Source organism: Neofelis nebulosa, chromosome 2 (assembly GCF_028018385.1).
Source record: "Neofelis nebulosa isolate mNeoNeb1 chromosome 2, mNeoNeb1.pri, whole genome shotgun sequence".
In the NCBI taxonomy this organism is placed as follows: Eukaryota; Metazoa; Chordata; class Mammalia; order Carnivora; family Felidae; genus Neofelis; species Neofelis nebulosa.
Window position 1 is genome coordinate 55176674 of NC_080783.1, and position 14454 is coordinate 55191127.

Sequence of the window (14454 nt, forward strand, 5' to 3'; positions counted from 1 at the left end):
GATTTAACCCATTAGAGAAATTTTTAAGGGTTTTTGTGGTGATACTTTATAGATATCTTGAAATTAAAATAGCATTGTATTTGCCAGCCCATTTGCTCTATGGCATATTCCTAATCATTTTTATCTCCCTGAGCTTGAATTTTTTCCTTCAGTTAATGAAGAAAGCATTGCTCTCCCTACCTCATATGGGAAATTATGAGGGTTGAAGAAATATCTATCTAAGGTGTATAAGAGAAATTGGCATAAATATTAACAAAACTCACCCAATTTTGTTATTTTGATTCCTCATGGTACATATCTGATATCTTTGCAGCCATAGGAGATAGGCCTCTGCTGACTTACATACAGGAGAGTGGTCAAACTCTCTTATTTATTCCCGGTGAACCTCATAGGGCCTCCAGCAACAGATGCACCCTCTTCCTCTGATCTTGCACTAAAGATACGATTTGGGGGGCACCTGGGTGGCTCCGTCAGTTTAGCATCTGACTCTTGATTTCAGCTCAGATCATGATCTCACGGGTCCATGAAAATGAGCTCCGCATTGGGCTCTGTGCTAACAGTGCGGAGCCTGCTGGGGATTCTCTGTCCCTCTCTCTTTCTGCCCCTATCCCGCTCAAAATAAATGTTGTTTGAAAAGATATGATTCTTTTGTTGGGAGGAGGACCACACAATATGGATCGATGTATTTTCCTCCTTCCTTTTGCAATAATATTTAATGTAGGTGCTTACTGAAATAAATGCATGTTAGTTTTAGAAATTTCTGCTTAGATTTAACCATTGTTAACTACTAGTTATTAGCTATTCTTCCCTGAATGGCCTCACATAATTTGTTTTCCAGAGTTAAAGACCTCTGCATCTGACAAAGAGTTTCCTTTTTTCTCTTCATCTTGAGTTACACATGTCTTTTCCATCCCTTACCTTGTGTTTTCTCTCTTGGTTCCATAGAACCACCCAGGTTCATTAAGAAGCTAGAACCATCAAGAATTGTGAAACGGGATGAATCCACAAGATATGAATGTAAAATAGGAGGGTCTCCAGAAATCAAGGTGTTATGGTACAAAGACGAGACTGAAATTCAAGAGAGCAGTAAATTCAGAATGTCATTCATTGACTCGGTGGCAGTGTTGGAAATGCACAACCTCAGTGTTGAAGACAGTGGAGACTACACATGTGAAGCCCGCAATGCAGCAGGCAGTGCAAGCAGCAGCACTTCCTTAAAAGTGAAAGGTCAGACCTTACTCTTCCTTCGTGGTTTTCACACTGGACTCCTCTCCAGCAGTCCTCTCAGTTCCCTGTTTGATTCTCTAGCAGTATCTTAAATTTTTACTTATTTTATTTTTTTATTAATATATATAGTTTATTGTCAAATTGGCTTCCATACAACACCCGGTGCTCATCCCAACAGGTGCCCTCCTCAATACCCATCACCCACCCTCCCCTCCCTCCCACCCCCATCAACCCTCAGTTTGTTCTCAGTATTTAAGAGTCTCTTATGGTTTGCCTCCCTCACTCTCTGTAACTTCCCCCCCCCACCCCCCCACCCCCGCTTCACCTTCCGCCTGGTCTTCTGTTAAGTTTCCCAGGATCCACATATGAGTGAAAACATATGGTATCTGTCTTTCTCTGCCTGACTTATTCCACTTAGCATAATACTCTCCAGTTCCATCCACGTTGCTACAAATGGCCAGATTTCATTCTTTCATCTTATATGTTTAAAGGGTGCAATTGAAAATTAAAAGTGGTATTGTCTGTCTCGATAATAGAACAGAAAACAGATTCCCACTTGAAACTAGATACTTACAGAACACATCCAAATATTCCTTTTTTCTCTAACCCAATTACCTTTCAATTGTAGAACCACCCATTTTCCGCAAAAAACCTCATCCTATTGAGACACTGAAAGGAGCTGATGTTCATCTTGAATGTGAGCTGCAGGGCACGCCCCCATTCCAAGTTTCTTGGCATAAGGATAAGAGAGAACTGAGGAGCGGCAAGAAGTACAAGATAATGACTGAGAACTTCCTAACAAGTATTCACATCCTGAACGTCGACACTGCGGACATGGGGGAATACCAGTGCAGAGCCACCAACGATGTGGGCAGTGACTCTTGTGTTGGTTCTATCACTCTGAAAGGTTAGAGTGGCTTCATTTTTTTCTGTCTGCTCTTTCCCTTCCCATTTTTTTCCCCTCTAATTGTGATACTCTTTTGGCTTCTTAGTGATGCCCTGTCCTTTTATCGCTAGCTCTGTCTTCCACTTTTCCTTTTTTATTTTTCCAAATCCTTTTTTATGTTTAGTGTGCATCCCATTTCCAAATCCTACCAACTACCATTTTAGACCATTTTTCCTGTGGATTTCATTGAACTTAGAATCCTGGAGAGGACAAGATGTTTGACTCTTTCAGCTTAATGTAAATTCTAGCATATCCCTGCTCTCACTCACCAAAAATACCTCTTATTTAAGAAATGGAAACAACACATTATCACTAGTGTAATTCCTAGCATTGCATGACTTAAGTACTACTAGACCCATACGTTTTATTTTTTTTTTCCAAAAGGTTTTATTTTTAAGTAATCTCTATACTCGATATGGGGCTCGAACTCACAACCCCGAGATCAAGAGTCATATGCTCCACTGACTGAGTCAGTCAGGCACCTCTGGAACATTTTTGTATGAACATCATCTTTTTTTTTTCCTAAATGTAATTTATTGTCATGTTAGTTAACACACAGTGTATACCGTGTGCTCTTGGTTTCAGGAGTAGATTCCCATGATTCATCACTTACAACACTCAGTGCTCATCCCAAGAAATGCCCTTCTCAATATCCATCACCCATCTTCCCCTCCCCACTGTACCCCTCTTCAACCCTCAGTTTGTTCTCTGTATTTAAGTCTTTTATGATTTGCCTCCCTCTGTTTTTGAAACTATTTTTACCCTTCCCTTCCCCCATCGTCTTCTGTTAAGTTTGTCAAATTCCACATATGAGTGAAAACATATGATATCTGTCTTTCTCTGACTGACTTATTCCACTTAGCATAATACCCTCCAGTTCCATCCACATTGCTGCAAATGGTAGGATTTCATTCTTTCTCATTGCCAAGTACTATTCCATTGTATATGTAAACCACATCTTCTTTATTTGTCAGTTGATGGACATTTAGGCTCTTTCTATAATTTGGCTATTGTTGAAAGTGCTGCTATAAACATTGGGGTACATGTGCCCCTATTAATCAGCTGTCTGTATCCATTGGGTAAATTCCTAGTAGTGCTATTGCTGGGTTGTAGAGTAGTTCCATTTTTAATTTTTTGAGGTACCTCCACACTGTTTTCCAGAGCAGTTGCCCTGGTTTGCACTCCCACCAACAGTGCAGGAGGGTTCCCCTTTCTCCACATCCTCACCAGCCTCTGTTGTCTCCTGAGTTGTTCATTTTAGCCACTCTGACTGGTGTGAGGTGGTATCTCAGTGTGGTTTTGATTTGTACTGCCCTGATGATAAGCGATGTTGAGCATCTTTGCATGTGTCTGTTGGCCATCTGAATGTCTCCTTTGGAAAAGGTAGACCTATGCATTTTAAATTACATGCCTCTTTGCCTTCAGCACCACCAAGATTCGTGAAGAAGCTCAGTGATGTTTCTACCATCGTTGGTGAAGAAGTTCAGCTGCAGACTACTATCGAAGGCGCTGAGCCAATTTCAGTGGTGTGGTTCAAAGATAAAGGGGAAATTGTTAGAGAAAGTGACAACATATGGGTTTCTTATTCAGAAAACGTTGCAACCCTACAGTTTGCAAGAGCAGAAACAGCCAATGCTGGGAAGTACACCTGTCAGATCAAAAACGATGCTGGAATGCAAGAGTGCTTTGCCACACTCTCTGTTCTCGGTTAGTACAAATAGAACATTGTCATGAATACAAAATACAGCCTTACTGGTATCCATGTTTTCCTTAGTTTTTCAGCTTGATTTTAAAATCTGAGTGTAATCTGTATCTCATTCCAGAACCTGCAGCAATTGTGGAAAAGCCGGAATCCATAAGAGTTACCACAGGAGATACCTGTACCTTGGAGTGCACGGTCACTGGCACGCCTGAACTCAGTACTAAGTGGTTTAAGGATGGAAAACAACTGACAAGTGACAGCAAATACAAAATAAGCTTCTTCAACAAAGTATCTGGCCTTAAGATCATTAATGTGGCACCTAGTGACAGTGGCGTATACAGTTTTGAGGTGCAAAACCCCGTTGGCAAAGACAGCTGTACAGCCTCAGTTCAAGTTTCAGGTTGGTTGGTTAGCCTTTTGCCTCAGTGTTATTTTAATATAGCTCCTGATTTACATATACACGTATGGGAAGCTCCATCTTCTACAGTGTGACCGTGAGTCTTACATCTTCTCCATCAGCAAAATCAGAAGTAACGTACCCATAGAGTTAGAAGAAAACCACATGGAGAAATTTCCACAATTCAGAGTGATTAGAGTAAAACTGAATCCCTGGAGAAGGACAGAGTTTGTCTTTAACTATCACTTATGCTGGAATAATTCACCACACAACAGTTCACAGTGATGAGAGACCAAGATCCTTAACACATCAATCAGTACATCTCACGTTGATTCGTGAGGCTTTTGACTGTGTGAACCCATAGGGAACTCTTTGATACCTTCGCAAAAAAGCCAAGCGGATCTAGGGATATTCCATCAAAAATACAATAATTCTCTTTTCAAATCATGTTCTAACTGATGTCCCTTGTTCGTTTGATTTTTACCACATTCAGACCGAATTGTTCCTCCTGCATTCACGAGAAAATTGAAAGAGACGAATGGTCTGTCTGGTTCCTCAGTTGTAATGGAGTGCAAAGTCTATGGATCACCTCCGATCTCTGTGTCCTGGTTCCATGAAGGAAATGAGATCAGCAGTGGAAGGAAATACCAGTCCACCCTGACAGATAACACTTGTGCTTTAACTGTGAACATGCTGGAAGAATCAGATGCCGGCAACTACACATGTGTAGCTACTAATGTGGCTGGTTCTGACGAATGCAGTGCTCCTTTGACTGTGAGAGGTCAGTTAAAAAGACAGCAAAACAGGGGCACCTGGGTGGCTCAGTTGGTTAAGTGTCTAACCCTTGATCTCAGCTCACATCATGATTTTGCAGTTTGTGAGTTCTAGCCCCACGTTGGGCTCTGCACTGACAGCATGAAGCCTGCTGGGGATTCTCTCTTTTTCCCCCCTTCTCTCTCTGCCCCTCCCCCACTCATGCTTTCTCTCTCAAAATAAATAAATTTTAAAAATACAGCCAAATAGAGCTGTATTTCATAGTTTGTTAAATTTAGTAAGTATTTTTATCATCAAAGTGGAAAAATATTAAATTGTTTTTGGTATGTGTTTGTGTGTGTTTGTGTAGAACCACCATCTTTTGTTCAGAAACCTGAGGCCATGGATGTTTTAACGGGAGCCAACGTAACTTTCACAAGCATCGTAAAAGGAACACCTCCTTTCAGTGTCAGCTGGTTCAAGGGTAGCACTGAACTAGTACCAGGGGACAGATGTAATGTGTCTCTGGAGGATTCAGTTGCCGAACTGGAGCTGTTTGATGTAGATACAACACAAAGTGGAGAATACACCTGCATAGTTAGTAATGAAGCTGGCAGAACTTCTTGTACAACTCATCTCTATGTAAAAGGTTTGTTGGGCTGCTATTTTGCATTTTTACAATTAGCATACACAAAGTAACAGTTAGGTCTATATCTGAATGTATATGGGTTGATTTCATATTGTCGATCTGTTTTCTATAGCCCCAGCCAAATTTGTGAAGAGGCTCAATGATTACAGCATAGAGAAAGGAAAACCCCTGATTCTAGAGGGCACGTATACCGGAACTCCTCCTATTTCCGTTACATGGAAGAAAAATGGCATAAACATAACTCCTTCCCAGAGGTGTCATATAACCACAACTGAAAAGTCTGCAATCCTGGAAATCCCAAGTAGCATGGTAGAGGACGCAGGACAATACAATTGCTACATCGAAAATGCTTCTGGAAAAGATTCCTGTTCCGCACAAATACTGATACTAGGTTTGTTATCCCACATTCATATCTTCATGTATAAATAATCATCTGGCATGTCTCTTGATGACTATTTATCTCTCCTGCCTGCAGAACCACCGTATTTTGTCAAGCAGTTGGAGCCTGTTAAGGTGACCGTTGGAGATTCTGCCTCTTTACAATGCCAAGTTGCTGGGACCCCTGAAATTGGGGTGTCTTGGTACAAAGGAGATACAAAATTAAGACCTACTACCACCTACAAAATGCATTTTAGGAACAACGTTGCTACACTGGTTTTCAACCAGGTTGACAGTAGTGACAGTGGAGAATATATCTGCAGAGCTGAAAACAGTGTGGGAGAAGTTTCTTCATCAACTTTCCTTACTGTTCAAGGTGATTGCAATATTTTAGAAGTGAATGAATTTGTGTTGCTTTTGAATAAGATTTAAAATACCTGGTGAAGGACTTCCTTCTGCCCAATGCAAAATATTCCACTTGAGAAATTACATCTACAGTTAGTGGCTTACCTTTGTCTATAGGTGGGAGTGAGAAGAGGCCTAAGTGTTTGGTTGGAAGGATCATGGAATCAATTGTCTCTGTAATTAAATCTTTAAGAAAAATGAGTGGCCATATTTTTAAAATTTCACCTCATGAGTATCCCATTCAATAGGCAACAAGGCAGTCCTAACAATAGGAGCATCTGCTGTGTGCCTGGAGATGTACCTTAAGCCAATCAATTCCCCCTCAGGCTTACATATTTTTGTGCCTAGTACGCATTAGGGTGACCACAGAGTGAAAATTTTGCTCTGAAGGTTTATATGTTGTTCTTTGCATCCAAGTTAATTCAAGAGCTGTTAATACCTCTTGATATTTTTGTAGACATACTATTATCTATATAACAATAATTGTGAAAAGAGTATTTGGCAAATTAAAAACATCCAGAAGTGTTCATTATTTTAATTCTGTTCCTACAGAGCAAAAACTTCCACCATCATTTTCTCGGCAATTGCGAGATGTCCAAGAAACAGTTGGACTTCCAGTTGTTTTTGAATGTACCATACATGGATCAGAACCTATCTCAGTGTCTTGGTATAAAGATGGCAAGCCGTTGAAAGATGGCCCAAATGTACAAACATCGTTTTTAGATAATGTAGCCACTCTGAATATTTTTAAAACAGATCGGAGCCTTGCAGGCCAGTATTCTTGCACAGCTACAAATCCTATTGGGTCGGCTTCTTCCAGTGCCAGACTCATTCTCACAGGTTTGTGGATTCTTTGACTTCTTTCTATTTCTATAAATAAAATTTCTGTAATCAAAATTAAGGAGAAAACATCACAGTTTCTGTCAAGTGGAGTGGCTATAAAACCTTGCCTTTCTGCTCTGCTTTTAGAGGGGAAGAACCCACCCTTCTTTGACATTCCTGTCGCCCCTGTGGATGCTGTGGTTGGGGAAAGTGCGGACTTTGAGTGCCACGTGACTGGGACACAACCAATAAAAGTCACCTGGGCCAAAGATAACAGAGAGATACGCAGTGGCGGAAACTACCAGATTAGTTACCTGGAAAACAGCGCCCACCTGACAATCCTGAAAGTGGACAAGGGAGACTCCGGGCAGTATACCTGCTATGCTGTGAATGAAGTGGGAAAGGACTCCTGCACGGCTCAACTTAATATAAAAGGTATCATTTATTTCTCATGTGGTCCAACAAAAACATAATCATTTTCTTTCTGTTCTTTCCTAACAGTGCAGTTTCTATTAGGGCAGTGAAATTTAGGACAGTTTTAAACAGATGACATAAAAATGTTTAAGAAGAAATGTTTCTCTAGAGAACAAGTGATATTTTAAATTCATATTTTTCTAAAACTATATACATCCTACATAACCCTAAGACCACCCTCCTCTTTTTATTTTTTACAATTATGTGGTTCTGGAGACAGTTGTAAGTTATTTTCATCATCTATCCCATAAATGAGAGAACAGTTTAGAATAAGTTTGTGGAGGGGGCTGAAATTTTAGGAACATACACTGATTTGGTGTATTTAGTTGGTCAGCATTAACTTTTAATGTAAAATATGACTCCTTTTTCCTGAAAAGCCTCATATCGATAACCTGCTCCTGGCTTCCATTTCATATATCATTGCAATTTCTTACAGAGCGGCTCATTCCACCAAGTTTCACTAAAAAACTCTCAGAGACAGTTGAAGAAACAGAAGGGAATTCTTTCAAGCTTGAGGGCCGTGTTGCTGGCTCCCAGCCTATAATGGTTGCATGGTACAAGAATAATATAGAGATACATCCAACTTCTAACTGTGAAATTACGTTCAAGAACAACATACTCCTGCTGCATGTCAAGAAGGCGGGCATGGATGATGCTGGTTTGTACACATGCAAAGTGTCGAATGATGCAGGCTCTGCTCTGTGTACATCTTCAATTGTCATCAAAGGTTAGTTATCCTTGTACCCCCAAGCCTCTTGTGTTCTTCTTTATTGCCCATTAGATATTCCTGTGCATTTCTTCTGACATCTGCATTTCTTCTTTACATCTGTTGACCAAGTAAGTTATAACAGACATATGTACAGTTGACCCTTAACAAATGGAGGTTACGAGCCCTGACAAATCCCTGTATAACTTTCGACTTCTCCAAAACTTTACTAATAGGGGACTGTTGACTGGAAGCCTTACCGATAACATCAACAGTTGATTAACATAATTTTATGTTATGTATTATATGTTATATTCTTACAGTACAGTAAGCTAGAGAAGAGAAAAAAATCTGCCGGTAAGGAGACACACGCCATTCAAACCCATGTTGTTCAAAGGCCAACTATAAATATACATTATGTAATTGGCACACCATAATTCCACATATATTTACTTAAAATATATTACTATTTGTAATTTACATGGCCAGCAAAGTAGGTGTCCTATACTCAAGGGACTAAAATCTTAGCTTGTAGATCATATCCCACAATTCTCTCCAGCATCTAGAATTAATTCCAAGTCTACTTGGAAATTCATGTGCAAGTGGTATATGGATTTTTATGAAGCATATTTGTTTCAAAAACTTCTTAAATTTTCATCATTGAAAATTGCATTAGCTTTGCTCATTTCTAGTTATATCACACTCTAAAACATTCTCTTTTCCATTGCTAAAGGATTATTGTTTGACATATATTGCCCAAAGCTTTTAGCCTGTAAATGAATATTAATCCCAGACAAAAGAGTAAAATTTGCTTGAAAAGGAAAAAAAAAAGATGATTTAAAAGATGCTGCATATCGTTATGGAAGATGTATTTAAATATACACTCATAGCTTGAGGCAAAGAAATAGAGTGTATCGTTTAAGGAGGTCTTTTTCATCTGATCCTCTGACCATAATGGCTTCATCCAGATGAGTCTGATGTAGAATCATCAAAATCACTTTACAAGCCAACTTCCTAGAGTAGCTGGGAGTTTGATTACCAGCTCTGATGACACAGCATGCCATTTCAGGGTGCGTGCACAAGTAATAGGTTAATATCACTAATAGGCTAATATCATTGAGTTGTCTTAACTTAAAATACACTCATTGAACAGAACTTAAGTGCATTTAGTTTTAAAATATGTTTAATAAAACAAAAAAAAAATGTATCCTTAGCAGTGTCTTATGTTTATGATTTGTATCCCTGGTGGTTATTAAGTAGATAAGTACTTTCTATAGAATTCAGAGGCTATTTCTTTGTAGAAATAAAAAAATTTTTATGTAGACGTCAGAAGTTTTAATCATTACAATCATGAATATTGCCTTATTTTAATATTTCTCAGAATCACTGAATAAAATCATTATATAACACTGAGTTGGACATGGCCTTCCTATCACGTTACTTGTGTATTCTTCATTGGTTTTCAGTTGACTGAGCTTCAGCTGCTGTTTCCTTTGGGCAAAGACTGTATTTTAAACGCTACTATAGCTGCATTTAACAACTAAAGATGAAAGTCACAGATAATCACGTATTACGATATGGGCTCATGGGTTACTAAAATATTGGCTTTCCTTCCCAGAGGACAGCAAGAACTGCTCCTCTAGATGAGGAGAGTTCCCCAGTAGGCCCTTAGTCTTTAGGGTTTGGCAAAAATGCAGATATATGCAGGTTTGAGAGAATCAATTGTGTGCTATATGGCACAGAAGTTTATAGGAACTGCCAGTTGCAATGTTTGCAGTGCTTAATCAGGACACAGATGCTTACATGATTTATGAGCAACACGGCATCTAGTCTTTGCTTATTTTTAAACCTTTGTCTTTAAAAAAAATCTAACAAATGTAGCTGTTGCCTTCAGAGAGTAATCAACCTTGATTCAGTTCTTGGTTCAGTTCTACTACCACAACCAGTATTGCCTGTTAGAGGCAAAACTTATTTCTTTTCTGGAATTCAATTTTTTTTGGCTTTTATGTTCCTTTTATGTTTAAAAATAGCCCCTGGGATGCCTGGGTGGCTCAGTTGTATAAGCATCTTACTCTTGATTTCGGCTCTGGTCATGATCTCATGGTTTGTGAGTTCGAGCCCTGCATCAGGCTCTGCACTAAAAGTGTGGAGCCTGCTTGGGCTTTTCTCTCTCCCTCTCTCTGCCCCTCCCCTCCCTCTCAAAAATATATAAATAAACATTTTTTTAAATATCTTTTCAATTCCAGAACCTAAGAAAGCGCCTGTGTTTGATCAGCACCTTACTCCAGTAACAGCAAGTGAGGGAGAATTTGTGCAGCTCAGTTGCCATGTTCGCGGATCAGAGCCGATCAGGATCCAGTGGCTGAAGGCTGGAAGGGAAATAAAGCCTTCAGACAGATGCAGCTTCAGCTTTGCTAATGGCACCGCAGTACTGGAACTTAAGGACGTGACTAAAGCAGATTCAGGAGATTATGTGTGTAAAGCTTCAAATGTGGCTGGAAGTGACACTTCAAAATCAAAAGTGACCATTAAAGGTACAGATACCTCCAAAGTATTATTCAGACCAAGTCAATGACTGGTCACATTTATTTTCTTATTACAACTTAAATAAGAATGGAATTCAATTTTTAGAAACACCAGTTCTTGCTCACTTGCAGTTATAGCCCCCTTATTATGACTGAAGTATTAGAGAATTCAATGAAAATGATTTCAACACAAATTGTCTGAAATTACCCCAAGTTCACCATCCTCTTTCTTGTACCTTTTTTACTGTATCCAAGAATGTATAATTAAGTTCCAAAAATTATGCTATAATAATGTAACATGAAGTAGTCTGATGTCATAGTCCTGGAGGAAATCTATATAATAAAGCCAAGCATAGAAATATAAAATTTGATACTGATATTATAATTGTCATTCAACCTGTATGCGAGAGCTATAACTAGTTATACTAGTTATAAATGCTTATAAAATTGCTGTATCTCCCATAACCCACTCTTATACTCTCATTAGAGTCCTAGAGTGAATGATATCTTTGACATGGCCAAATTCCTAAAGCTTATTTTACAACAGAATCATCTATTCCAATTTTAACGTAATTGTAATAACAAAACATGTAAATATGTCTTTCAGACAAACCAGCCGCAGTCCCTGTGGCTAAGAAAGCAGCAGTAGATGGGAAACTCTTCTTCGTGTCAGAACCTCAGAGTATCAGAGTTGTAGAAAGTAAGTACTTCGTGAAAAGTGCATCGTTGTCTACCCTGTACATTTTGCCACCAATTTAAATCTGCAAGAACTGATTTGGGAAAATTAAGGTCTTTATTCATTTGCTTTCATTCTTCCTTAGAAACCACTGCAACATTCATTGCAAAAGTTGGAGGTGATCCAATTCCAAATGTTAAATGGACAAAAGGGAAATGGAGACAACTGAACCAAGGGGGTCGCATTTTTATCCACCAGAAAGGCGATGAAGCAAAGTTGGAGATTAGAGACACCACAAAAACAGATTCTGGATTGTATAGATGTGTCGCATTTAATAAACATGGTGAAATTGAAAGTAATGTTAACCTACAGGTGGATGAAAGGAAGAAACAAGAGAAGATTGAAGGAGATCTTAGAGCAATGCTGAAAAAGTAAGTTCAATTAAAAAAAAAACAAACATGCACAGTAAATTTCCATTCACAGAAGAGATCTCTCAAGAGGTATGGACCATTCCCTCCAAGATTCAGATCATGTAAGAACATAAGCACACAGACATTCTCACAAAAACATATAAGCAAACATCCAGTATTTGGGCATAAGTTAGTGGCTCATTAAGATCAATTTCTGAATGATCATGAGAAAGTTTTGAGAATGAAGTTTTATTAAAATTTTGAACAAAGGAAATGGTCTACAGAGAAGTGTGTATGCATCTAGATATGAAATTTTTATTTCTATGTATTATTTCTCATTCTAGAGCCAAAGTCAGATGTTTAACCAACTGAGCCACCCAGGTGCCCCTGAAAGACTAATATTTCTTGAATAAAGGACATAGCACTATGTCTTTGTGAAGGGGAAAAGAACCTTACTGACATTTATAATCTTTAAATGATAGGCGACTCAAAATAAGTAGAAGACAGGTGATTTATGTGTATTTCTGATTTCATTTAGGACTCCAATCTTAAAGAAAGGACCTGGAGAAGAAGAGGAAATTGATATCATGGAACTTCTCAAAAACGTTGATCCTAAAGAATATGAAAAATATGCCCGGATGTATGGAATCACTGACTTCCGGGGTCTTCTTCAAGCATTTGAAATACTAAAGCAAAGTCAAGAAGAAGAGACCCATAGATTGGTATGCTCTTTTGTATATAGCATCATCTTAAAAATTTATATTTGGGGGGCGCCTGGGTGGCTCAGTCATTTGAGCTTCCGACTTCGGCTCAGGTCATGATCTCGCGGTTGACGAGTTTGAGCCCCGCATGGGGCTCTGTGCTGACAGCTCAGAGCCTGGAGCCTGCTTCGGATTCTGTGTGTGTGTGTGTCTCTTTCTTCCCCTCCCCCACTCATGCTCTGTCTCTCTCTGTCTCAAAAATAAAATAAACATTAAAAAATATAGATTTAAAAAAATTATATTTGAAACATCTAATATATCCCCTTTGAATTTCCAGAGTCCTACAACTGTATAAGATCACTTAGTATAACCTAAACAGCATCAAGAGTGGAAGCTGAGTAGAATCATGTATCCTCAAATTCACATTTTTTTCCATATGTAATACTTACACTTTTTCCTCCTCAGGAAATTGAGGAAATAGAGAAGTCAGAGAAGGATGAAAAGGAATTTGAGGAACTTGTATCATTTATTCAGCAAAGGCTGTCACAGACAGAGGTAAAATGAGTTATGATGATAGTACAGTGAACAGGTTATTATTCAGGATTATAAGGAAAGGAGTGACTAACATGTGTCAATTCTTTATTCTCCTAGCCTGTCACTCTGATCAAGGATATTGAGAATCAGACAGTTTTGAAAGATGATGATGCTGTGTTTGAAATTGACATTAAGATTAATTATCCAGAGATCAAGCTTTCATGGTACAAAGGGACTGAAAAACTGGAACCCAGTGATAAATTTGAAATAAGTATTGATGGTGATCGACATACACTCAGAGTCAAAAACTGTCAACTTAAAGATCAGGGCAATTATAGACTGGTGTGTGGTCCACACATCGCTAGTGCTAAACTAACTGTAATTGGTAAGTAAAAATCATCGTATTAAAAAAAAAACTTGTGAGATTAATTCACTATTGAGCACATCTGCATGTGGTATTGAACAAAATGTTTTTTGTATCATTCCAACAGAACCTGCTTGGGAGCGGCATCTTCAGGATGTTACTTTGAAAGAAGGCCAGACGTGCACCATGACATGCCAGTTTTCTGTGCCAAACGTAAAATCTGAATGGTTCAGAAATGGCAGAATCCTTAAACCCCAAGGTAGACATAAGACAGAAGTGGAACACAAAGTGCATAAACTGACCATTGCTGACGTGCGAGCAGAAGACCAGGGCAAGTACACCTGCAAATATGAAGACCTCGAAACTTCAGCAGAGCTCAGAATTGAAGGTGGGTGAAAGAGTATGGCTGGACTTCTTTCAGCACAGGTCATTGGCAGCTGTATGGGACCCCTGCTGCTTGCCGTCACCCTGCCATTGCGCATATTCCAAAGTGCTTGTGTTCTCATTTCCCAACACGTACTCACAGCATTCACTCACATCTCAAAATTCACATGAAACCAAAAGGGAAATAGTCACACAAGTGCCAATTCCTTTGCGTAGTTTTGGATCAAAGGCGGATACCAGTCTAAACTAAGACATGACTTTCTAACAGTTATTTAAATTCTAAATAATTCTGCAAAATTCAACGAGTCTTTATAATTTTACCAGTTTCCATAATTCTCACATCTGTGATTCTTATTCCAAGAAAGAAATCACAGAAATGACCAGATTTCATAGCTGTATCT

The 14454-nt window shown here is 38.9% G+C and overlaps 1 protein-coding gene across 1 annotated transcript in view; it reads left to right on the forward strand.

The window, feature by feature from the left end:
• The window catches only part of TTN (titin), a 276220-nt gene that overhangs the window by 91121 nt on the left and 170645 nt on the right, over positions 1 to 14454 (forward strand). Inside the window, exons 90-107 of the mRNA XM_058712718.1 lie at positions 946 to 1227; positions 1856 to 2134; positions 3599 to 3880; positions 3997 to 4275; positions 4766 to 5053; positions 5396 to 5674; positions 5787 to 6065; positions 6150 to 6428; positions 7010 to 7297; positions 7427 to 7714; positions 8190 to 8480; positions 10706 to 10993; positions 11592 to 11684; positions 11806 to 12091; positions 12609 to 12792; positions 13237 to 13326; positions 13423 to 13690; positions 13797 to 14057. Of these exons, the coding sequence (XP_058568701.1) occupies positions 946 to 1227; positions 1856 to 2134; positions 3599 to 3880; positions 3997 to 4275; positions 4766 to 5053; positions 5396 to 5674; positions 5787 to 6065; positions 6150 to 6428; positions 7010 to 7297; positions 7427 to 7714; positions 8190 to 8480; positions 10706 to 10993; positions 11592 to 11684; positions 11806 to 12091; positions 12609 to 12792; positions 13237 to 13326; positions 13423 to 13690; positions 13797 to 14057 (4584 nt within the window). The remainder of the gene's footprint in view (positions 1 to 945; positions 1228 to 1855; positions 2135 to 3598; positions 3881 to 3996; positions 4276 to 4765; positions 5054 to 5395; positions 5675 to 5786; positions 6066 to 6149; positions 6429 to 7009; positions 7298 to 7426; positions 7715 to 8189; positions 8481 to 10705; positions 10994 to 11591; positions 11685 to 11805; positions 12092 to 12608; positions 12793 to 13236; positions 13327 to 13422; positions 13691 to 13796; positions 14058 to 14454) is intronic.